At 44.2% G+C, this 25,940-nt stretch overlaps 1 protein-coding gene across 8 annotated transcripts in view; it reads left to right on the top strand.

The window, feature by feature from the left end:
- LOC147455342 (calcium-dependent mitochondrial ATP-magnesium/phosphate carrier protein 3-like) overlaps window positions 1–25,041 on the top strand; it is a 32,997-nt gene extending 7,956 nt beyond the window's left edge. For all 8 annotated transcript variants that reach the window (XM_086514141.1, XM_086514139.1, XM_086514142.1 and 5 more), the window contains 3 exons: window positions 23,538–24,338; window positions 24,439–24,529; window positions 24,599–25,041. In XM_086514141.1, coding sequence (XP_086370267.1) covers window positions 23,538–24,338; window positions 24,439–24,529; window positions 24,599–24,788 — 1,082 coding nt within the window. In that variant the 3' untranslated portion in view covers window positions 24,789–25,041. The remainder of the gene's footprint in view (window positions 1–23,537; window positions 24,339–24,438; window positions 24,530–24,598) is intronic.
- The last annotated feature ends 899 nt before the right edge of the window (window positions 25,042–25,940 follow it).

Below are 25,940 nucleotides of genomic sequence, written 5' to 3'. Positions count from 1 at the left end.
AACCATACAAAGAAGGTGGTGCAACTGTGAAGTTTGATACTTTTAGTGGATTTGAGGACAAGACGAAGGCTCTTAGTTTCCTCCAACAGTTGGACACGGCTTATGCGGGGAGAGTGGTGGGGGGGGGGGGGGGTTTATTGAGGCCTCCAAGGTCAGGAAAGCTACCACTTTCTTGAAAGGAAATGTGCATTCATGGTGGACGACATTGTTAATGCAAGGACATGCACCCACCACATGATACTTCAAGCAAATGTTTGCATTTGCATGGCTGTCAAACGAATTTGAAGCTTGATAGATTGGCACCAGCTCAATGTGGCTTCTTGCAAAAGCCTAGAGGAGTACAATTGGAAGTTTGCAAAGTGTTGCTTTCAGTAATTTCCTGCAGGTTTGTGCCATTGACAGGGCAGATTGAGAAGTATTGTTGTGGGCTGCCTAAAGAGCTCAGAAACCATTGTACAAAGAACAGAGTTGCCACCCTTACTTAGCTTATGGAAGTTGCCAACACCGGTCAAGCCTTGCTGAAGGGAGAAGACAGTGGATTCCAAGGCAACGTGAAAGGGGCCAGCCAAAGATTAATTCAGCAAAGAAGCCCTTTGCAAAAGCGACTCCTGAGGCGTCCTAGGGGTTAGAAAAGGGAGAGAAAGCTAAGGACTTAGCCGAGTTGTTTGGAGGAGAGGCAAAGAAATAGAAGAAGAACCTTTTTGTGCGCAGATCGTTCGAAGAGAAGAAGGCTCTAACGGCTGAGAATAAATGATTTATTTGTGAGCAACATGGTTATTTTGGGGTCCTACAAAATGGTGAGCGAGTTTTCCGGAGCGACAAAAAAAATGAGCGAGTCCCTCAATAAAGTTGTGTGTGAATTAGAGAGATTTTCAAAAGTGATGAGGGAAAAGAGATATAATAAATGTGACAAGACTGTGATATATAACACATTTGTTTATGCTAACCATAATAAATATGTACTAACATCCAAGCAAACTTTATTGTACCTGAGATGGTAGATACATCATCAAAGCTGCAGTTATTTGCTTGCTCCTATCCAAAGAGCTTATTGCATCAAAAACAAAACAATTGCCAAGAAGACTTAAAGCAATCGATCAACGAATTGTCCTCTTAAGGGTCGCCAGGCTTGTGCGGGTCTGCTAGATAAAAGAGAGTGAGAGGATGGATCAACAATATCTACAAGAAAAGATGGAGGGATGGCTATGAACGATGTTCCTCTAAACTGCGCATCATGTAACTCTTGCTCTCTGACAAAAGTTAGATGTGTACACATTTACAAAATTTAAGAAATCAAATGGCCTTTGAGACACCCACCCATGGAACTTGTGATCACCTTGCACCAATCCATGGGAAGCATGTGTGATCTTGCTGGCCTCCATTAAAGATACCATAGGATTTTGTTTTCTATTGTAGCATTATGAAGTGCAATTCTCAAGAGTAGCCCAGCTCGCTTCTCCACAGCCGGACACTCAAAGTAGCTAAAGACCCTTGGTCTTTAGGATGTCGTCACCTCTTTCCATGTGTAAGTGGCTATCATCCCCTCATCCACGCATGGAGCCACCTTGGGCGCTACGTGAAAAGGCACGAGCTCCAAAGTAGCTTCTCTCCTGGTTATCTGTGGCTCTTAAGCCAGTGAACCCAACCCAATGTCTGTAATCTCACTCTCATTAGCATAATTATCGAAATCTTAAGAATCTTTGGTAATAGACCCTAAAATTACTTGATCACAATACAGAGAGGATCGTGAGTCAAGGAAACCCTTCTCCATTTTCAGGAACCAGGACGAGTTGTTGGATTACATATTTAAATGCCCACCTTGTTTCAGTATTTAAGTTTTACGTGTATGAGACGTACACTTTCAATGGCCAATAACGTGAACACATTTATATGAATGTATTAATATTCGATGAATGCATTAAACTGAATAACATTTTTTCTCCCAGGAATGCACCAGACCCATTTCAGCTAACTATCTGGCTTCTCCAACATGCCTGGGGGATTATTTTTTTCATATAAGAGCCATTTTGCGTGGGAGGGGATTGACCCCCATTTTACAACCTGGGAAGGGGTTTGCATGCCTGGGGGATTATTCTTTTCATATATTAGCCATTTTGCGCGGGAGGGGATTGACCCCCATTTTACAACCTGGGAAGGGGTTTGCATGTTTAGGCAGAGGTTAACCATGCATAAAGGGAGCCAGCTTGAAGAGGTGTAGGTTCTGGCCATTTCTAATTTTCTAGTGCTACCTACACTCGGCGCAATATATTCTCACCTGCACGTGGATTTTGGCTTGCATCTTTAGGTTCGTGGGCTATGGGTGATGGGCACATGGCAGTCTCCTCACTTGTGTTAGTTGGTCAAATTGCAGGGTCAGTTGCGCACGAAGCCTCACTCGGATTCGGCGGGGGTTTATTTTAGTGCTTAGCATGGGTTGAAAACTAATGTGAAACTCAAAACCTAAAAAAGAAACAAAAAAATGCCGCAACATTGCCTAGATCTGCTCTACCGATGATGGCACCGTCCGTGCACCTGGTTTGGACCAAAGACGTAGGCTATGTGGTGATTGTTTAGCTTCATATAACCCGCTAGAGCCAATTTTATTAAAACAAAACAAATAACGCGCTTTGTATAGAGTGCTGAAGAGTTGCGTAAACCTGCTTTGGACAGAGTGCAAAACTTGTTGGAACACGGACTGGTTTTGTTAGGTTTCACAAGGAGCTGCAGTCCTCCCAGTGTGGAGCAGTGTGAATGCCAAAAAACGTTCGATCAAAAAGATTGTAGAGGCGGCAAGGAGCTGATTGCAGAAATGCAATCATGATTCAGAAGTCTGCAACAGTGAAAGCACTGTGTGGAGCGAGTTGGGCATGGTCGTGACAAAATTCGTTGCTGTACGTGCTGCAACCTAGGGCATGTAGCCAAATTGTCACGTGACACATCCAACCTTGTGTCCGTGGACAAGCTACAACATGACGAGGGTTCAGTCAGTCAAGTCAGTCTAGAATAGGAAGTGATCTGGCACTTTTGTGAGTCTGTTCGCAGACCGTGCATGACCAAACACTTAGATTAGATGCATATCCTCTTGTTGCACACTGCATGACCATCAGATTCCAGTCAGATCCCATCAGTAGCATTTTTACAGTGCATAGACCTATTTTCCCTATTTTGACATTTTTCACTTATTATTTTTAAGTGACTTTTGTTGGAAGTAGGTAGGGCAATTTTGCTAAGTTTGTATATAAGCAAACCTAGTGCTAGCATAGAAGAGGCAGCAGGAGCACTGCTCAACAGGCACCTTCTCAGCAGGCATGACCTAGCGTTTTGCAACTCAGCATCAAGCTAGCTTTTTTGCAAGGACAGATCAGCCTTGGCGATTTTGCATTGCAGAGGAGCTTCGGCATTGGCAGACACAGCAGAATCACTTCACGATAGCAGATCAGCCCTAGCGTTAGTGGATTTTCCCCCAGCAACAGAATTCAGCCCTAGCGTTTTTGGATCAGCCAGAGACCTAGCGTTTTAGCAGATCTTCGCGACAAAAGCAGCAGTAGCACCAGCATTTTCAGTTTTCAGCAGTCAGACTCCGCAGTAGAACCCCCCGACCTCGCAGATCTCACCTTCTTGCAGCAGATCCTCGCCGCACAATCAGATCCCACAAAGTTTGCAGTTTCAGCCCGGAAAACGCAGATTTCAGCATCTGTGTTTTCAGCGCGTCGTCATCGACATCGTCACCGACATGAGTAAAAATTCAGCAGATAAAGATTTACAGATTTCAGCCATTAGCATTCTCAGATTTCAGCCGTCTCGTCGTCGTCCTCATCGTTGTCGACATCGTCGGCAAGTCCAAGCATTGTAGAGATTTGTGCAATCAATAGCAGACCGCTCTCGCCATAGAGAGTGGGGCCTTCGAAGGAGGGTTTGACAACTTGTCTGGTGTCGTATTCTTCTCTCTCTATCTCTCAGTCTCAGCAGCTTCTCGCACAGTGTCTATTCACTTTGTTTGTGATCACTTGCACTCTCTCATTAAAGAACAGAAGGCTCTCCCTTCCCTAAGAAAAAGGAACCTTGAGCACAGTTCGGAGCACTCATCTTGAGCAAAGTTCAAACATTCACTTCCGCTGCACCTTACATTGGTATCAGAGCTTTGGCAGTGTTCTATATCACTCAAGGAAAGAACCACAAGAACCGCATTTTTTTTTTGCTTGTTGAGGTCGCACGAACCCAAGTTCACTTGGGCGTGTCGATTCCTATTCGTATTTTTGAAGAGTGACGGGAAACCCGAGAAAGAAGGGCTTGTCCAGCCTCTTCTTGTGCCTATTTTCACTCATTGAGAGCGGACCGTGCACTTAGCGGCCGGCCAATCGACGTGAGGTGGGAAAAAGCAACCTTGGTGTGAGTGCAAGGCCGCCAAGGGGTGCGGCCGCGGAAAAGAGCAGAACTCGAGTGAAGAGAAGATCCTTCTTTAACACAGATTGCAAGCGACAGAAGAACCTCAAGATCCTCAAGAACCCAAGATCCGTACAGTCTTTTAGGAAGAGAAGATTTTTTCCAGTCACTTTACATGGAGTAGGTATGTTCATGTTTTTGTGTTGGAAGTGGTTTTATGAATTTTCAGCCATGGAGATTCTTGAAGAAGGACAAAGCATGACTCTAGACGAAGTTGAAGCATTGAAGGAGCCATAGAAGACTTTGTGTCGCTTTCGGCGCGGCCCAAAGAAGCAAGCGGTTGCAGACCTTTATGAAGTTCAAGTACCGCACAACCCACACATCAGAGTGGGCCGTCGAAGAGTCCCTTCCAGGATTTTGGATGCTATTGACGATCTCCCTTGACGCCATACAGTTCGGTACCAGTACCTCACTTTGAAAAGGAGGGGATGTCATGTGACACATCCAACCCTATGTGTCCGTGGACAAGCTACAACATGACCAGGGTTCAGTCAGTCAAGTCAGTCTAGAATAGGAAGTGATCTGGCACTTTTGTGAGTCTGTTCGCAGACCGTGCATGACCAGACACTTAGATTAGATGCATATCCTCTGGTTGCACACCGCATGACCATCAGATTCCAATCAAATCCCATCAGTAGCATTTTCACAGTGCATAGACCTATTTTTCCTATTTTTGACATTTTTCACTTTTTATTTTTAAGTGACTTTTGTTGGAAGTAGGTAGGGCAATTTTGCTAAGTTTGTATATAAGCAAACCTAGCGCTAGCACTTTTTGGCAGAAGAGGTAGCAGGAGCACCGCTCAACAGGCACCTTCTCAGCAGGACCCCCAACTGCATGACCTAGCGTTTTGCAACTCAGCATCAAGCTAGCGTTTTTGCAAGGACAGATAAGCCTTGCCGATTTTGCATTGCAGAGGAGCTTCGGCATTGGCAGACACAACAAAATCACTTCACGATAGCAGATCAGCCCTAGTGTTAGTGGATTTTCCCCCAGCAGCAGAATTCAGCCCTAGCGTTTTTGGATCAGCCAGGGACCTAGCGTTTTTGCAGATCTTCGCAACAGAAGCAGCAGTAGCACCAACGTTTTCAGTTTTCAGTAGTCGGACTCCGCAGTAGAACCCCCGAACCTCGCAAATCTCACCTTCCCGCAGCAGATCCTCGCCGCACGGTCAGATCCCGCAAAGTTTGCAGTTTCAGCCCGGAAAACGCAGATTTCAGCATCTGCGTATTCAGCGCATCGTCGTCGCAGCGTCATCATCGACGTCGTAGCCGACATAGAGTTAGAATTCAGCAGATAAAGATTTGCAGATTTCAGCCATTAGCATTCTCAGATTTCAGCCCGTCTCGTCGTCGTCCTCATCGTCGGCAAGTCCAAGCATTCTAGAGATTTGTGCAATCAATAGCAGACCGCTCTCGCCATAGAGAGTGGGGCCTTCGGAGGAGGGTTTGACAACTTGTCTGTTGTCATATTCTTCTCTCTCTCTATCTCTCAGTCTCAACAGCTTCCCGCACAGTGTCTATTCACTTTGTTTGTGATCACTTGCACTCTCTCATTAAAGAACGGAAGGCTCTCCCTTCCCTAAGAAAAAGGAACCTTGAGCACAGTTCGGAGCACTCATCTTGACCAAAGTTCAAACATTCACTTCCGCTGCACCTTACACAAATTTATGCACTTGGAATATATCAAGCGCCCGTGATCATGGCTAGACATACTATTGAAAAGGATGTGGAAGAGTGGGTGCACCTAAGTGTAGCCCATAGAAACTTAAAGGAAGTTGGCTACTCGTCTAGGTTCGCTCGACGTCTAGTATTGTGCAAACTGGCCTTAGTGTTTGTGAAAGTATTTTTCTGTTATGAAATTGGAAACACTAGTAGACTTTTCTAAATTTGCAGGATTTTTGAACTATTTTCGTGTATATTTTTATAGAGGTTTTGCTGCCCTTTACCTTGGTTTGCAGCCGGCTAATATTCATTTACAACCGGTTCAAGGCTAAGTTGCGGCAAACCTTTCCCGAACATTGCTTGGCTTAAGTGTCCCATTAAAAACAAACATGCCCATTAGCCTTACAAACCGCACTTGGCCTACGTGTCCTAGTAAATAAGAACATGTCTATTAGCCTAAAAAAAGGTCCATTGTGGCAACCCCTACAACAATGCTTCTATAAGGTTCTAATATGCAATGCTTTTTGCTGGTGAGTGCACATTTTTTACCCATTTAATGCAGGGCAAGAAATTTAAGAGCAACCAAGATTCGGTTGAATAGAGGGTAGAAGATCTTAGCATCTACGATGGCACTATTCCATTGGGCCAAAGACTAGAGGTCTCTTTTTGGACACACCTACACATGCCAAGTCCCCTCACTTTGTTAGGAATGAGTGCACAAAGAAAATAATATGGGAGAGCATGTTTATGCTATTGATCATGAGGTTTCTAAGTTCTACAAGGTTGTTATGTCTACTTCTCCATTGCAAAACGATGTCGGTTTCAAGATTTCATCAATATTTATCAAAGACGAACTTCACGACAACATTCATCTGTAAGGTGCAGCGGAATGAATGTTGTATTTTCTCAAGATTAGTGATCTTTACTGCTCAAGGTTCCTTTTAGTTCTTAGGGAAAGAGAGAGCTTTCAGTCTTTATAGAGAGTGCCGTGATCACGAACAAAGTGAGTGGATCTTGTGCGTGCAAGTGAATGAGACTGAGAGAAGGAGAGAGAAAGTTACGACACCGAGAGGTTGTAAAACCCTCCTCCGAAGGCCCCACTCTCGTCGGCGAGAGTGGTCTACTTGATTGCACAAAGGTGTACAATGCGTATGCAATGGACTGATGCAATGGGACTATGCCGATGACGACTACGATGATGACGACGACAACTTGGGCTGAAACTGTGGATCTTTGATACGCTGAATTTCTTGGACTGATCTAGGGCTGAAAGTGACTGTTTCGTGGCTGAAAATAGACTGTTCCTTGCGGTGTTCGTGGCTGCAAATACCTGCTAGAAAAACGCTAGGTCATCTGCACTTTTAGGCTGCGTTTTTTGGGGAGTCCTTTGGCTGGAAAAACGCTGGACAGCAGTGAGATTAGGGCTGAAAACCGCTGCCACAGAGGTTCTTACAGTGCTGAATTTGCTGATCTTTGAAAGGCTCCCAATGCTAATCCAAAGCGCTGATGGTTTATGATGAAAACGCTGAGTTTGCTGAGGATCTGCCTGGCGTTAGTAGACTCCAAAAATGCTGATGCTACTAAGGGGAAAAACGCTGGTTCATAGGCTTGCTTGAAGGGGGAAACTCCAAGGATGGGCTGATCTGCTGGGGACCAACGCCAGAAGAGGGAACTCCAATGGCGATGGCAGGATCTGGTAAAAACGCCAAGGATGGAAGCGGGATCTGCTGGCGACGGTGCTGCGGGGGGGTACTGTTGAGAAGTTGCCTATTGAGCGGGAAGCTCCTGCTGCCTCTTCTGCCAGAAAGTGCTAACTTGGGTTTGCTTATATATTAACTTAGCAAAATTGCCCTACCTACTTTTGTTGGAAAGTCACTTAAAAATAATAAGTGAAAATAACCAATAAATAGGAAAATAGGCTAAATGCACTGGAAAATTCCCCTAACTGATGCTAATGGATTCTGATGGGAATTCCGATGATCATGCTGTGTGCAACCGGAGAATATGCATCTATGCTAAGTGAGTGTGCATGCACGGTCTACGAATAGACTCACAAAAGTGCCATATCACTGCTAATCTAAACTGACTTGACTGACGGGAACCCTGCTATGGTGTAGCTTGTCCACAGACACATAGGGTTTGGATGTGTCACGTGACATCCCCTCCTTTTCAAAGTGAGGTACTGGTACCGAACTGTATGGCGTCGAGGGAGATCGCCAATAGCATCCGGAATCCTGGAAGGGACTCGTCGCCGGCCCACTCTAATGTGTGGGTCGTGCGGTACTTGAACTTCATAAAGGTCTGCAACGCTTGCTTCTATGGGCCGCGCCGAAAGCGACACAAAGTCTTCTGTGGCTCCTTCGATGCTTCAACTTCGTCTAGAGTCATGGCATCATGCTTCCTCCATCTTCAAGAATCTCCATGGCTGAAAATTCCTGAAACCATCTCCAACACAAAACCATGAACATACCCATTCCATGTAAAGTGAAGGAAAAAAATCTTGTCTTCGCTAAAGATTGTGTATGCAATGTAGATGAACATATAGACGGAGTGACAACCCGTTCATCAAACACATGCAAACAATGCGATCGAATCTTTTCTGTTTGATCGAAATCAATCAAGTGTGGCAAATCACAATGGAAATGCCCATGCTTGGTGCTCATACTATCATGTGATCTTTCGGAAACTGTGTCATGCCAAGGAAGAGACATGAAATGTGACTTCCTGACGTACAAACTTTTCAGCTTTTCACGAAAATTCCGCATACATTCGTGCTCATCCATGAGAGAAACGTGCTTAACATACAATATGTCATGCCTAGGAAAAGGGATCACATAACGATGCTGACTAAAGTACAGGAAACCTTCACGAATGAAACACTCGAACAATGCGTGCGTATCAATCATGCGAACACATAATACTTCCTGTGATGGTTCTTTGGACCAAGGCTCGAGAGCCAAGATCGGTTTGTCCTGAATGATCGAATCGTCCTGTGGGGGTTCTTTGAACCTCGACTCGAAAGCCAAGATTGGATCTTCGTGATTGATCGAATCTACAACAAGGTTAGCTTCGCTAGGAACAACATCCACTAACACATCATCCTTGTGAACAATCACATCCTCTCCATGCAATTCATCATGTTTGTCTTTTTCATCCAAATCATCATGCAAATCATTATCCATCAAATCATCATGCTTCTCATAATCATGCAAATCCTGTGTGTCATGCTGTGGAGGAAAAGAGACTGAGAGAATCTCCTTATCTCGAATCCTTTCAACCTTGTCTTGCATAGTAGCAATGAGAGATGGAGAATGAGCAATGTCCTCTCCATGAATGACAATAGGAGAATCACTTTTGGCATTGAGAGTTATAGTGTTAGTCAGAAAATCCATGAGAGTGTCATTATCACGAAACCATCGAATGCCCAAAATCATCTCACATCCTGAGAGAGGGGAAACAACAAATCTTCTAGTGAAGGCAGTCTGTTTAATTGCAAATAACACATCAAGGCATTTCTCTGTGATGAGAGCATCCATACTGGGACGAAAACTAGAGACCTCGATAGAAGATCTCGGACTAATCTCGAGGCGGGCTCTCTCAACAAGAGAGGAATTGATCACATCATGCATACTACCTGGGTCAAACAATATGACAAAACGGTGCCCCGACGTACGACCATAACATTTAATGAGAGAATCATCAATGGGAGGGTCCTGAGAAACTGTGGGCACAATCGTGTTATCATTCATTGCATTTACAGATGTAGTGGGTGCTGTGGGTTCTTTAGATTCATTCGATTCAAGCTTAGGACATGTTCGTTTTATGTGACCCTTAATTTGACAATGAAAACAACGACCTTCTTTAGAATACGTGCTTTGTTCTTCCGAAGTGATGTATCCTCCTACAATTCCTTGTGCTACCTTTTCATCTGGAGTAAGCTTAGGTTTAGCAATTGTGTTATCTTTACCCTTAGATTCATTGGAAGAATTCTTTGATGAGATATTGTTGGTAGATTGGTTAGAAGAGTTATCATTCTTACCATTCTTACCGTTCTTACCGTTTTGAGGAGTCTGCGAGGTACTTGTGGAAGTCTTGTTCTCCTTAGGCTTTCCCTTGTTGTGCTTCATCTCTTGTGCGAGAGCAATCGCTACCGCCTTGTTGAGATCGATTGGATCGAATACCTCGACATCGTACTTGATATACTTGTCCAATCCAAAGAGAAAAGCCTCTTTACGCTCATCATCCGACATGCGTAATTGGGTACCTAGCTGCAAAACACGATTAGAAAAAGACATAACCGGCATACCATTTTGCTTGAGAGCGCGCCAATCGTCCTTCAACTGTGCGAGGTACTGAGGTGGCATAAACCGCGCCTTGAGCTTGTCTTGGAAATCAGCCCAACTAAAGGAGAGGGGCGTGAAATCGTCGGCTGCCTCTAGGTGCGCAGCTAGCTGTGCCTCTTGCCATACGTGGTACCAATTAATGGCATCACCGACAAGGTACATAGCTGCCGTCAAAACTTTGCTATTGCTCGTCTTCTTAGTTGTCACAAAATAAGCATTAAATTGATGCAACCAAGAATGAATAACTGTAGCATCCATCTTACCGTCATACTTACTGAAAATCAACTTTTCTGTAACTGGATGGTTTGAATCCGCGTCGTGGCTTGCGCCACTTGACGAACTTCCACGATCTTTGGGTGGATCGGTCTTCGAGGCTAGGACTTGGGCAATAAATTCTTGATTGCGAAGCTCCCTTTGAGCTTCACACTCGGCCTCCATAGCCAATCTATGCACAGCACGATGGCCTCCAATGCTGCGTTTCTTGCTGCCGCTTCTTCCTTCCTTAGTTCTTTTCTTTCTTTTCTTGCGTCGCGCTCGTGTTCTAAAGCAAGGTGCTTGTCTTCTTGTCTATCCATCATGGCCATCATTTGCTTCATCATTGCCTCCATAGGGTCTGGCGTAGATGGCGAAGGGGGAGGGTTGGAAAAACCTCCTGGTGGGGAGAATCCTTCGTCGCCTCTCTCATCATCACCTGAATGCAAAGTATCCATGCCGCTTCGGGTGACGACCATGCACTATGATCTTGGGGTCTTAAGCTCGCGAGGAACTTAGTTCTTGAAGGTCTTGAGGTTCTTGAGGTCCTTGATCCGTGAGAATCGAGGGTTCTTGAGGTTTTCTTTCGCTTGCAAATCGCGTTGGAGAAGGATCTTCTCTTCACCCGAGTTCTACCCTTTTCTGCAGGCGCACCCCTTGGCGGCCTTGCGCTCACACCAAGGTTGCTTTTTCCCACCTCACGTCGATTGGCCGGCCGCTAAGTGCACGGTCCGCTCTCAATGAGTGAAAAGAGACACAAGGGGAGGCTGGACAAGCCCTTGTTTCTTGGGATTCCTGTCACTCTTCAACAAAACACGATTAGGAATCGCCACGCCCAAGTAAACTTGGGTTCGTGGGATCACAAGAAGAAAAGAAATTCTTGTGGTTCTTCCCTTGAGTAATGCAGAACACTTTCAAAGCTTTGATACCAATGTTAGGTGCAACGGAATGAATGTTGTATTTTCTCAAGATTAGTGATCTTTACTACTCAAGGTTCCTTTTAGTTCTTAGGGAAAGAGAGAGCTTTCCGTCTTTATAGAGAGTGTTGTGATCACGAACAAAGTGAGTGGATCTTGTGCGTGCAAGTGAATGAGACTGAGAGAAGGAGAGAGAAAGTTACGACACCGAGTGGTTGTAAAACCCTCCTCTGAAGGCCCCACTCTCGTCGGCGAGAGTGGTCTACTTGATTGCACAAAGGTGTACAATGCGTATGCAATGGACTGATGCAATGGGACTACGACGACGACGACGACGACTTGGGCTGAAACTGTGGATCTTTGATATGCTGAATTTCTTGGACTGGTCTAGGGCTGAAAGTGACTGTTTCGTGGCTGAAAATAGACTGTTCCTTGCGGTGTTCGTGGTTGCAAATACCTGCTAGAAAAACGCTAGGGCATCTGCACTCTTAGGCTGCGGTTTTGGGGGAGTCCTTTGGCTGGAAAAACGCTGTACAGCAGTGAGATTAGGGCTGAAAACCGCTGCCACAGAGGTTCTTACAATGCCGAATTTGCTGATCTTTGAAAGGCTCCCAATGCTGATCCAAAGTGCTGATGGTTTATGATGAAAACGCTGAGTTTGCTGAGGATCTGCCTGGCGTTAGTAGACTCCAAAAACGCTGATGCTACTAAGGGGAAAAACGCTGGTTCATAGGCTTGCTTGAAGGGGGAAACTCCAAGGATGGGCTGATCTGCTGGGGACCAACGCCAGAAGAGGGAACTCCAATGGCGATGGCAGGATTTGGTAAAAACGCCAAGGATGGAAGCGGGATCTGCTGGCGACGGTGCTACGGGGGGTACTGCTGAGAAGTTGCCTGTTGAGCGGGAAGCTCCTGTTGCCTCTTCTGCCAGAAAGTGCTAACTTGGGTTTGCATATATATTAACTCAACAAAATTGCCCTACCTACTTTTGTTGGAAAGTCACTTAAAAATAATAAGTGAAAATAACCAATAAATAGGAAAATAGGCTAAATGCACTGGAAAATTCCCCTAACTGATGCTAATGGATTCTGATGGGAATTCCGATGATCATGCTGTGTGCAACCGGAGGATATGCATCTATGCTAAGTGAGTGGGCATGCACGGTCTACGAATAGACTCACAAAAGTGCCAGATCATTGCTAATCTAAACTGACTTGATTGACGGGAACCCTGCTGTGGTGTAGCTTGTCCACGGACACATAGGGTTGGGATGTGTCACGTGACATCATCACTCGGAATGTTGATATCGTTAGATGCGTGCCTTTTTATATGTGCCATTACTGAGGAAATATTGGAGAGAGGAGAGCATAGGACTCAATATATTATAATCATGAGAGCGGGTGGTGTATTTGGGAGTGGTGAGCATGAAGGTTGCACTTCGCAGCATCTGTGGCCCGAGATACTCGCTAGATGGAGATCAAAACTAACAAACAATTTTCAAGACAGAATTACATAGGAAAGAAGCATGTGTTTCGTGTTTGTACAAGTGGGTCATTGGAGAAAGGGTTTACTTATGCTATCACCCTTCCCAAATTCCCTCATTACAGCTGTGAGGATTTCCAAAGGTGGGACAACAAACATGCCACATATGTGCCTTGCAAACACATCGATCTACTTCGCGTTTTTCGCCATCCTTAGTTTGTACTCCGTTGCCCATGAGTTTGTGTAAGGCTGCACAAATTCATTTATGTGTAAGGCCACATATGTGCCTTGCAAACACATCGATCTACTTCGTGTTTTTTCACATCCTTAGTGTGGACTCCGTTGCCCATGAGTTTGTGTAAGGTTGCACTGAAAAAGGTGGAATTGTTTCAAACCTTGTTAGGTACCCGAGTAGACTGATTGAATCTAGCATGCCATGATTATTTTCTTCAATATAGCTTGCACTCTCATCAATTTGTCAAGGGTGTTGCTCATATTTGCTCGAAAATTAGTTTTGCTCGGTTTTCTTTGCTCGTTGATTGGAAATCCTCGTTATTTTATTGCAGATTGTCCACAGAGGAAGAGGCCAACTGACTCAGAAGACAAAGAGGACAAGAAAGGGAAGAAGCCCAAACCCACGACAGGTTTAGTGCCAGATATGGTGGGTGATAGGCCGAACTTGGATGCCATGAGTTATGCAGAGTGTGTGGTAAAGTTAGGGATCGGACAACACTTGTTTTCTTTGATCCAGGTGCTAAGGCAAACTTTATCTCACTAGAGTTGGCTATCAAATTGGTCATCAAAGCTGAAGAGATTGGGTACACAGCAGAGGCAGGTTTGTCATGTCCTTGCCATTTAGAGTGTGTTACTCCCATCATTGGAAAGTTGCGTTTGCATATTCAGTCGTATGTGGACACAAAAGAATTTTATATGATGCCATTGGAAGGGTGTGATGCGTTGTTGGGAATCCCATGGATGTTCTGTGTACATGAGTGTTGGATGTCTTCAACAAAAAGGTCACCCTGCAGTATAGAAGTATAACTCACATCCTGGATGTAAAGCTTAAAGGGGAGTTTGTCCCTATTGTGTCAGCTTCGGCTATCACTTCTATAATTAAAAATCATCTTTATGCGTGGTTTTTTTTTGCCTCATTACTGTCTCAGTTGCCGCCGGAGAGGTCTGAGGATCATGCGATAGAGTTGGTGCCAGGTTGTAGCCCACCAAATAGACCTCCCTACAGGGTTAGTTCGGCTTAACAGAAAGAGATTATGAGCCAAGTAGAGGAGGTGTTAGAAAAAGGGCTGATTCAACCTAGTTCTTCACCCTTTTGCTCCCCAATGCTTCTAGTGCAGAAGAAGGGTGGCTCTTGGCGCCATCAAGAACAGGTTTCCTATTTCAAGGATTGACGACATTCTTGACCGTTTAGAGGGTGTGGCAATTTCAGCAGGATACACCTTAAGAGTGGATACCATCAGATTTTTATCAAGCCCGAGGATGTGCACAAGACTGCGTTTAGGGCGACCTTTAGTTTTATGAGTTTTTAGTGATGCCATTTGGTCTTACAAATTCTCCTGCTACGTTTAATAGGATGATGGATCGGATCTTTCACCCACATCAAAAATTTGTGGGCACATTCTTTGATGACGTGATAGTCTATTTGAAGAATGATAGTCTATTTGATGACATGATAGTCTATTTGAAGAATGAAAAAGAGCATAGGCATCACTTAATCATTGTGTTCGAAGAGTTACGCAATCACAGGTTGCTCATCAATCCCAAGAAAAGTGAATTCTTCCAAGAAGGGATCCACTTTCTAGGCCGTCTAGTGTCAAAGAATGGTGTCCAAATGGATCCCGCCAAGGTTAAAGCAATTAGGATTTGGAGACTGCATGATGTTCGTAGTTTCTTGGGATTATGCTCTTGCTCATCTGGAACTTTGCTGAGATTGATTCACCCCTACATGCTCTGTGTCACGGGGACTGGCACCACGTGCCAAGGGAAAAAAACAGACTGAATAACTTTAAGCACTTTAAATAACAAGTGAACTAAAAGAGATAGACGACACACGAGACGGGGAGTGGTGGAGTTCCACTCCAAGAGTGCACTGGCCCCAAACCTTGGCGTCCCTTTCGGTAGTTCTTTATATTGCTTGAACTCAGTACTTCACACTGAAGCGTGCCAAAGAATGAGCCCATGGCACAAATTTGAAGGCCCTTGGCCTATTGAAAGTAGTTACATGAAAAGCTTCAATTTCAAAAGCAACTGGTCCAAAAGCTGCCAGTGCGTTTTGCGAAAATCCGTACAACTGTCACGTCATGAGCGTAAAATGTGGAAATCCATACAGGTGCCACGTTAGCATGTCAACGTGTTTTGTGGCATGTCCGTACAGTTTCCACGTCATCATGCTCCACGCGATTCTTCTGTGTGTGAGTGAATCTTGCTTCATCTATAGGTCACTGAGGCCCCATCGGACGGGGTCCCATAAGTCGGTGGGAACTTTTGCTTCTTCTTCTTCTTCTTCTACTGCTGCTTCTTAGGGTTTAGGCCCCTCGGCCGGGATCTGCAGGTTGGCTCCGTTCTTCGATGGCTTTACACATCAAAAGTTTATGAAACTTTGCAAAAGAAAGAGGTCACTTTCAAATGAACACAAAGGGAGATTTCAGCTTTTAATCTTAAAGGAAAAGATGACTTCGGATCTAGTAATTGTTTTGCGAGACCTCAGGAAGTCATTTATGGTCCAGTGTGATGCGTGTGGCAATAGTATTGGGGCTGTGTTAAATGCAAGATGGTTGAATAGTAGCTTACGAAAGCAAAATCTTGCAAGGGCCAGAAAAGACTATGCAAATCTATTGGAAAGAGCTCTTGGCCGTGATTCATGCGCTTTCAAGTTGGAAACACTACCTCTAGGTGGTGATTTTGTTGTCCAAACAGGTCATCAAACCTTGCGATACTTCTTGACACAACCAAAGTCATCTGAAAACCATATGCGATGGGCAAACATTCTCTCTATGTTCCACTTTCAGATTGTGCATGAGGAAGGCAAGAAGAATGTTGTGGCTGATGCATTATCAAGAAACCCATGAATTTCAATTGTTTCAATTCCTTATCATCATGAGCTTGATGACATGAAGGAACAATATGCCAATGATAAAGATTCTGCAAGAATCTTTGAACAACTGCAAGATGTACAATGCCATGAACACTATCTCCTCAAGGAGGGTTTTATGATGATGCATGGCAGACGATGTGTCACTAGGCCATTGCGACATAAGGTTATGGCAGAAAGTCATGTCCCACCGTATGCAGGGCATCCTGGTATAGATGCAACAGTGAAGGCGATCGAGACATTCTTTTATTGATCTAGTTTGAGGAGAGATGTGGATGCCTTTGTGCGAGCATGCGTGATTTGCCAAAAGGTCAAGTTTGGCAGGCAAAAGGCACGAGGGTTGTTACAGTCACTGTCGATTCCAGATAAGCCATGGGAAAGTATTGCTATGGATTTTATCTTTGATCTCCCAAGAACGCCAACAAGGAATGATGGTATATGGACCATTATGTGCAGGTTCAGCAAGCAGGCCCATTTTATCCCTTTCAACAAACATGCCCATTTTATCTCTGTCAGGAAGAAGATAAAACTTGATCAGATGGCACGGTTGCTCATGTACAATGTGTTTAAGTACCATGGTGTGCCACAATCTATTGTCAGTGATCATGATCCTTGTACGACGAGCCTGTTTTGGAGAGGCTTGTTTGAAAACATGGGCACTATGCTCAAGTTTTCCTCCTCATTTCATCCACAAACTGATGGACAGTCAGCAGAGGCTATTCTACTGTCTTAGATCTGCTGAAATGCTATGTGTTAGATAATAAGGGCAAGTGGGAACAATATTTATCCATGATTAGTATGCATACAACAATACGGTGCATTTGTCAATAGGTAAGGCACCTTTTGAAATTGTTGAGGGTGGTAAAAATGTTCCTCCCATTTTGCATAGAAAGAGTAAGATTTTTGAAGCAGATCGATATGTAGAGATTATGGATGAAATGTATAAGAAAATCAAGCTTGCCTTGGAGAAGACTCATGCAAAGCAAAAAAGGGTTGCTCATCGTCACCGACGTGAATTGTTGTTTTCACTTGTTGATGGGGTTCTTTTGCGGTTTAAAAAGGTCAGATTAACGAAGATGAAGGGCAAGGAAAGGTTGTTTCCCAAGCTCAACATGTGGTACTATGGGCCTTTTCAAGTACTTGACAAGAACAACGATGTTGCTTATAGGCTGAAATTGCCTGACACTTCGAAGATTCATAATGCGTTTCACGTGAGTCTTCTAAGCCCCTTTGTGGGTGATGTGCCAGAAGATATGCTAGATGAAGATCAACTAGAAGTTGAGGAACTTGATGAGAACTTGGTACGTGAGTAGATGTAGATTTTGGCACATAAGGAGAGAAAAGTCAAGGGAAAAGTCGCACGGCTTTATTTGGTGAAGTTCAAGAACTATTCACCTATCGATGCAAAGTAGATGGAAGAGAGTGAACTGTTAGAGTCACCGAATGTATTGCAACTTTATCTTGAAACCTTTGATTTACAACCTACGTACGCCCCAACTCAACGTGCTCAAAAGAGGGGCGATAATGGAGCTAGTGCAGCATATGTACAAACGGATTTGGTGCAATAGAAGTGTACATTGCTCAACAAGTGTTAAAGGTATAATGCTCACTTCTATCGTAGACAGAAACGATGAAAGTATGAGGTTTCATTAAGTCCTTTGTATCTATGTTTTATGATCTTTCTTGCTGATACATGTGATGATAAAAGGGTGCTAATCACACAAAATCATCTATGGCATGTATGCAATTGAGGACGTTTGCGAATTCAAGAGGGGGTTATGTCACGAGGTTGTGACAACCATTAACCTTAGTTGTTGGTTTCTTTCTCTTGATTTTTATTTAATTTTTGGGGCCCTCTTTTTAAAGTCACAAATGGCCGGTCATTGTATGGCGAGTGTGAAACGGCCGATGCCAAGAGTTTCACCCGCACTAGTGAAGGCCAGGTCACCACGAGTTTGACAAAAAGTTGGCCCAGCTCATTTGCTTCTCAGATAATTTCCGTTGCGTAAGGAAATACCGCAAATTCTGATGATCGCAAAATATGCTCCTAGAAGGTAGTGCTTCCAGGTAGACAAGGCGTGAATCATAGCCATAAGTTCCTTCTCATAGATCGAGGCATGCAATTCTGCTTCCTTAAGCCGTCTACTTTCATAAGCCACTGAGTGGGCTTCTTGGTTAAGCACTACATCGATGCAATCACATGAAGCATCGCAGTGAACCTCGAATGTCCTTAAGTTTGGCACTATCGCCAACTTGTAGATTCCGAATGAGGGGCCTAAAACCCTAAGTGAAGAAGCAGAAGAGCAGATTGTACGGAACTTCGGATTTCGCGCTGGCTTGCTGACGTGGCAGATTGTACTGAATCCCGCATTTCACGATGACTACTGACGTGGCAGACTGTACGGAATCTCGCGTTTCCCGTTGACTGTTGATGTGGCAGACTGTACGAAATCCCGCGTTTCACACTGACTGCTGACGTGGCAAACTGTACGGATTTCCATGATTTGCGTTGACAGGTGCTGACATGGCACTGTACGGATTTTCGTGATTTGCGTTGGCAGCTTTTGGACAAGATGCTTTTGTACCGGATGCTTTTGAGTTTAAGGCTTTTCATGTAAATTGCTTTTGGACCTATGGCCTTTAAATATGAGGCCACGAGCTCATTCTTGGGCATGCTTTTGGATGTAGAGGATGGAGTACCGGCTTGTACTTTGATGATGCAATATAAAGAAATACCGAAAGGGGCGCCAAGGTTTGGGGCCAATACTCTCTTGGGTGAAATTTCGCCACTCTCTCTCTCTCTCTCTCTCTCTCTCTCTCTCTTTTTCAGTTCAGTTGTTATTGAAGTGCTAAAAGTCTGTTTAGTCTATTCTTTGCCGTTGGCACGTGGTGCCCATCTTGTGACAGTGGTATCATAGCATTAGGTGTGTGCTTTTCTGAAAGCATGCCGGTCCTACAAAAGAGCAGACAGAGCAAACAAGAGACTACTGGAATTTTATTTGAAGTATCTTCGGGTCCCGACCCACCAGACTTATTAGTCACTCCCACCCTTCATCGCGCATCGGGCGTGCTTCTATCTTCACCACTCATGTCTTACAGGGCATAAGCCAAAAAGATCACTTGCAAGAGAAGGATCCAAGATTTGTTTTAAGTCACTGTTTTTCTCGAAAGCAGTGCCATGCATATGTTAATGTCTATAGCTACCAAGCTGCACACTCCAACGACTTGGCAAGCTTTCAAGAAAAATTTTGCTCGAAGTTATATGGTTTTTGACATCTTCATTTAGAGTGCAACTTCTGGCATAGTGGGGTATCTTGAAATGCTTGCCATGGGAACCCTAGTAGATTATAACTTGAAATTTCTCGACATCTCTCAATAGGTGTCTCTTTTCGAGCTAAACCTTGGAGGTCCAGTGTGATTAACAGGTCTTGGGACTACCATCACCGCCACAGGAACATTGCTTGTCGAGGCGGCTTGTTTCGACTATTCAAGAGTTTGTGGATCATGCTGCGGTTGGCTACGACCTTATGGAAGGAACCTAACCCTAATTTTTGGTGCAGGTTTCAAGATGGAAAGTCAGTTGACTTTTCGAGCTCGACTGATGTCGAAATTGCTTTTCAAGTTTGAAATTTGTTTGAGAACTTGTATGGTGATCCTGTTTGGAATTTGTTTGAAATAGATGGTATCTGTTTTGAACCTGTCTTGGTGCCGATTTGAAATGTTTGACTTTGGTTTTAATACTGGTTTCAATGATTGGTGATTTTACTCCCAGGTGGAGTAGTGACAAATGATGTTTGAAAATGCTTGCTCATTCATACTCATGGCCCGGACCCTTGTGGTTATTTGCGGGGGGAGTATTGAATGTTTGATAAGTGGTGTTTTTACTCATGGCCCGGGCCCTTGTGGTTATTTACGGGGGGAGTATTGTTGTTGTTACTCATGGCCCGGATCCTTGTGGTTATTTACGGGGAAAGTATTAAGAAGTCTGAGTAGTGGTTACACTCAGCACCTCCAACCGACGCAGGTTGCAGTCTGAAGTGCGTTTGGTTTGTTGTCACCATGGTAGAAGCACCTTCCTTGCTCTTTGAAGGTCTGTACTTGGTTCGGCTTAAGATACTTGAGCCGTTTTCCAGTACCCTCTTGCTTCTTAGGCTGATCCGGCTCCTCCGGGGGATGCTTTTTACCTTGGTTCCCATGGTCATCATAAACCGCTCTTTGCCTTGCACGGTACGTGCTATGTTCCATCCATCTGGGGGTACCAGTGGAATGTAGATCCTCGGCAATGATTGCCGACTCCATCATCCGCTGAAGGGTGTCGTGTGGGTACACCTTTATGCTCTTCCGAAGCAGTGGTTGAAGGCGTGCCTCAAACTTTCGCACCTTTTTCTCGTTGGAAATCTTCACGAAGGCGTGACTTTCAGAAGAACCAACCAAAACTTGTCAACATAGGCTGTGACTTTCTCATGTTCCTTCTGGGCGAGCCAGTCCCAATCCTTCCGAATGTCCTTCTCGAAATCAAGCGGAAGAAATTGTTCATAATATTCAGCTTTGAATTGAGCCCACGTTCTGGCTTGTTTACCTTCCAAAATCTTGGCTTACCACCAGTTGCTTGCTGTCTCCTTGAGATGCATCTCAACACGACGCAACTAGGATTTTTCGGTGAAGTTCCCGTTGGCAAATGCAACTTCAAATCTCCTGATGAAAGATAGTGCCTTGAAGATACCTCTCCGTCCTGTGTAGTTGTCAAACTTCACATCCTTGTCACCGGATTTGAAAACCCGCATCTTGCGGTGATGCCTACGTTTATCCTTCTTGAACTGGGGCTTTTCTTTAGTATTACGTAGGGAAGTAGTAGGAGTTTTCTTCTTTGGAGAAGATTTAGATACTGCATGAGAAGTAGATGTAGTAGTATAGTCTGGAGAGTATGATTGAGAAGAGATAGAGACATCCTTGCTTTCGTCAAGCAGAGAAAGTTGTTTTTCTAGCCCTTGCTCTTGGAAGGCCGTTTGTCATGATTCGGAGATCCCTTGTGCGCTTCGGCACCTCTTTCCACACCATCCTCTTGCGGGTTGCTTCCACCAACAGGATTTTCCTGACGCCCATCGGCATCTGTTCCTTGCGGCTTCTTGATTCCGTCCAAAACCTTTTGGACAGCCAACAACGAAATAAGCTGCTGCAATTCCGGGAGTTGAGCTCTCACTCGCTCAATGCCATCTTCAGCGGTTCTTCCGTGGCTCGTCATGGTTCTTCCCGCTCCTTCCCAGAATTGTCCTTCTTTACAGCAAAAGAGAGGAATCCGAGCTCTGATACCACTGTCACAAACGGGAGCGCACACGAATAATCAACAAAATGAAAATAAATAATCTTTCAACCAAAAGAGTAAAAGGAGAAGATCGACATAGTATTTGGGATCAAAAGATGGAGTGGTCCCCCCCCCCCCTTTTAAGAGAATCTTTATTAGGGAGAATCTTTTTACGAGCACAAGAACCGGAGTGACCCCTCCGTTCTAGATCTTCCGACTCAATGGTCAATTTCCTTCCCGTGCGGGAATTTCCCAAAAGACGAGCTCTCAAATTTGTTTCCGTCTGTACCCAAAGCGTGAAGCTCTATAGACTATTTCCGATTCCGTTCCCGGAATCTCTAAGCATAGGCCGAGGCCTTGTTGCTCCTTCTCCGTGATGGACTACCTGCAAAAGCACAAACACGAAACAAGAACGCGAATTGCGAATTCACGATTGATACTAGTTGCTCTGGGTACGCGAAAGCAATCTCCGTGTACTGGCGCCTCTTGATCACTTGTAGATTCTCCGGTGGCAATTCTCCTTGCTACTAGTGCTGGGATCTCTGTGTAACTGAGAGAGAGAGAGACAGTGGGCTGCTTTTATAGGCTCCCGCACCCGGCAGGAATAGCCGGTGCTGAGCCGCCTGGAATAGGGCAACATGTAGCGCTACAAGGAGGTGGAGGCTGCGGGCTGTTTTTGGTGATGCTAGGAAAGAGAGATCGTACGATTGCGGGCAGTGCTGGTTATTTTATTAGTTCATGCTTTTTTTAAAAGTGGTGGGCGGTCGGTCACTTTTTTTTTTATAAAATGCGAACCTGGACAAAACTCCATAAAACTCAGTGAGCTAAAATTTGATGCTATGCAATCACGTTCCAGGCGTCCCAGGATGTACTTCTCAGGCATAGATGCAATGCAAACACCGATTCCTCATGGGAAAGCGTATGCTTTTCCCGGAAAACACTTAAAAATTGTCACGTGCACATCTAACCCTATGTGCATGTGGGGTCTTCAGTTCTTTTCCGTTGGCATTAGGGTCACATCACATGGCATTATGCACCCCCACAATGGTTCATTCTACATTCATCGTACAGGCCACCTTGATGTTTACATAGGCTACACAGTGTACTTCCTCTGGGTGATAGGCCATTGAGCATCTCCCAAGATCTCTTATGTACGCAGAATACAGCCCCTTTTCTACCAAAAAAAGAAAAAGAGAGAATTCGATCCTTCCTACTCAATGCATCAGCTACAAATTAGCACGACCAGACACATACTAAATTAAACCACCAAAGTTGTTTAAACAGTGAGACCAATGTATCATTCCAGTGTGCATCTGGAATGGAGCGAAGCTACTTCAATGCTTGATGAGCAGTGCGTACAACAAACATGCGACCCTTAAGAAATGCTTCCAAGAAATGATTTATGTTGGAATTGTGTAAATGCCTCGAGACAACAAAATGATCAATGAGGGGAAATGCTTCTTGTGACTATGCATGTGGCATTCCTCTGTGTAGAAACCCTAGTCTAGAGCCCACTTTCTGCTAGTTGACGCATCTTCTTCTCTATCTCTACCCTTTGATTGAGAGTGGCTTTCAAAGATATGCTTCCAAATGGTAGATACTTATCTTATTTCAACATTTAGGACAGTGAAAGGCTTTGACACAGATAAGAGGTGAATTTCAACATCTTTTTTATCTGTCTGCTAAGTAAAATAGTTCATGCCACATTAGACATGACTACCAAACTTTTCTTTTGGATTTTTGGATAGGTAAAACAGAAGCCTGATATTACTCATATACAGGTGTGTGCTCTTTATCTCTATGGGGTATTGTTTAGCCATTTCAAGCCTAAGAGAGTGCCCCACCTGTCTCTAGTTTCTTTAGTGCTTTAAAAAATGAACTGTGAAGGTACCCTGCCAATCTTTCTCCTGATTTTTTAGGTCGGTCAGCAGAGAACAAAAATCTTGTCCGTCTTTGATTTTCTTTCTTGTTTGCAATCAAATACGCACCACTTATTTATCGATCGTTGAAACTATGACGTTTTCTTTGTAGGTATTGAATTGAGTGACGAGGAGCTTGCTCACTTTGTTGAACGTATTGACAAGGACAACAATGGCATTATAACTTTTGAGGAGTGGCGGGACTTTCTGCTTCTTTATCCTCATACAGCTACCATGGCAAACATATATAAATACTGGGAAAAAGTTTGTCTGGTAGATATAGGAGAGCAGGCTGTTATACCGGAAGGGATAAGTCGTCATGTTCATGCAACCAAATATTTTATAGCTGGTGGATTTGCAGGAGCCCTATCCAGAACTGCGACTGCACCTTTAGATCGGCTGAAGGTACTTTTGCAGGTGCAAACAGATTCCACGAGAGGGAAGGCTCGTCTTGTACTTTGCATAAAGCAGATATATAAGGAGGGTGGAATTTTGGGTTTTTTTAGAGGCAACGGTCTTAATGTGTTAAAAGTAGCTCCTGAGTCAGCCATCAAGTTTTATGCATATGAAATGATCAAGGACTTTATGGTAGAAGCTGATGGTCTCCGTAGCAAAGAGGAAATTGGTACCATGGGCAGGCTTTTGGCAGGTGGGACAGCAGGTGCCATCGCTCAGACGGCTATTTACCCAATGGATTTGGTGAAAACACGGTTGCAGACATATGCTTGTATTGATGGAAAGGCGCCTCCTTTGATGAAGCTATCGAAAGACATTTGGCAGCAAGAGGGCCCTCGAGCATTTTACAGGGGGCTTCTACCATCGCTACTTGGAATGATTCCATATGCAGGAATCGACCTCGCAGCTTATGAAACTTTAAAGAACATGTCAAGACAATGGCTTCCTGAAAAACATGGTAGGTTGTCTCTATTATGGTTTTCACATCCTCTTCCTTGTCTAGTAGGATGCTTTTCTCGGCCTTTTCTTTTATATTTGTCCTTCTTGGGGTTTCACAGAGCCAGGACCGCTAGTGCAGCTATGCTGTGGGATGGTCTCTGGTGCGTTAGGAGCAACTTGTGTGTACCCACTGCAGCTAGTTAGAACAAGGTAATGCTTTCATCTCAAATCTCATCGCTTGCTGAAATCTACGTTTTTTTAATGAGGTTTGTGTCTCAGATTGCAAGCCCAGCAGATGAATTCAGCCACAAAATATAGAGGAATGATGGATGTGTTCAAGAGGACTTTGAGAGAAGAAGGTCTGCGTGCGTTTTACAAAGGTCTCCTTCCAAACCTGTTGAAAGTCATCCCAGCTGCGAGCATTACATACATTGCGTATGAGAAGGCAAGGAAAACACTCTCCATCTGATCACAATTTTGGTGGTATTTGGGGCTTGAATGCAATTTTCCTGCAATAATCAAGTGCTTGTTACTTATATATCCTTCAGAATGTGAATTCTATTAAAAATTGTTCAGGATCCAATTTTGCTTACAAAAATCCTGTGCAGTTGTGGTTATCCACTGCTTATGGAAATTGTACTAACTTTGATTGCAAGAAGGGCCAGAGCAATTGCTACCATTGTAACTGAACCAATCAATGTTAGAATAAAGTACTCTCTCCTTATTGTTTTCCACAATATAGTCACATTTAGGCAGTTTGTTTGCTGAGTAGCTTGCATTTTCAAGTTATAGAGACTGCAGGTTGTTTTGGATGGTTGCTGTCATTTTCACTTTTGTCCTTTGTAGAGTACCTTGTAATGAGGTTGACGGTGGGTGCACTGGTAAATAGCGAATCTTTGTGTTGAAAGTGGCTTCCACCTCAAGAACCAATTTGAGAAAGATTTGTGATGGTGATTGTGGAATGAACTTGTTATGCATACACACAAATTTACATAGATATAGTGGGGAAGAGTCCTCAGAAAAGGTACATGATGTTATATGTCCGCTTCTCCCCTTGCAGATGGAGGATGAGTTGGTGCTGTCATATTCGAAGTGCTTAAAAATTTGACATCAACACCATCATCGCATTGGGGTTCTTCTACCAAAGTGCCACGCGTAAATTGCCAGTAAGAAATTGTGTATGTCCTGGTTTATCGAGGTTTTCACTGCTTGGTAGCTCTTAAATCTGAATGGATGTTTGTGGAAAGCTGCTAGGTCTCTCTCTCTCTCTCTCTCTCTCTCTCTCTCTCTCTCTCGCTTCATTCGGTACATTCCCCAGAAGTTTTGCCTTTTTAATGTAGTGGCTTATGAGCCCCCACATTCTCCAGCAAGTACCATTCAGTTTAAATATGCATGTCGAGGACCATAAAAGATTTAACCTCCAGCCCCCAGTCTTGTGTAAAGCATGCATAATCTTTTATGGTTGGAGGTCCACGAGTTTGCAGCACATGCAGTCAATGATCAGTCTCTGAACTTGTTCTCTTCGTTGATTGTATGTAGTACTTGAAGATTGTGCATGTCTACATAGCAGTTCCATGGTATCCGAGTCCAAAATGCAATTCAAACTGTCACAAAAGCTTTG

Source organism: Adiantum capillus-veneris, chromosome 6 (genome assembly GCF_014529385.1).
Source record: "Adiantum capillus-veneris isolate H3 chromosome 6, ASM1452938v2, whole genome shotgun sequence".
Taxonomy (NCBI): domain Eukaryota; kingdom Viridiplantae; phylum Streptophyta; class Polypodiopsida; order Polypodiales; family Pteridaceae; genus Adiantum; species Adiantum capillus-veneris.
The sequence above is the reverse complement of the archived record's forward strand: the minus strand, read 5'-3'. Positions and strand labels throughout refer to the sequence as shown.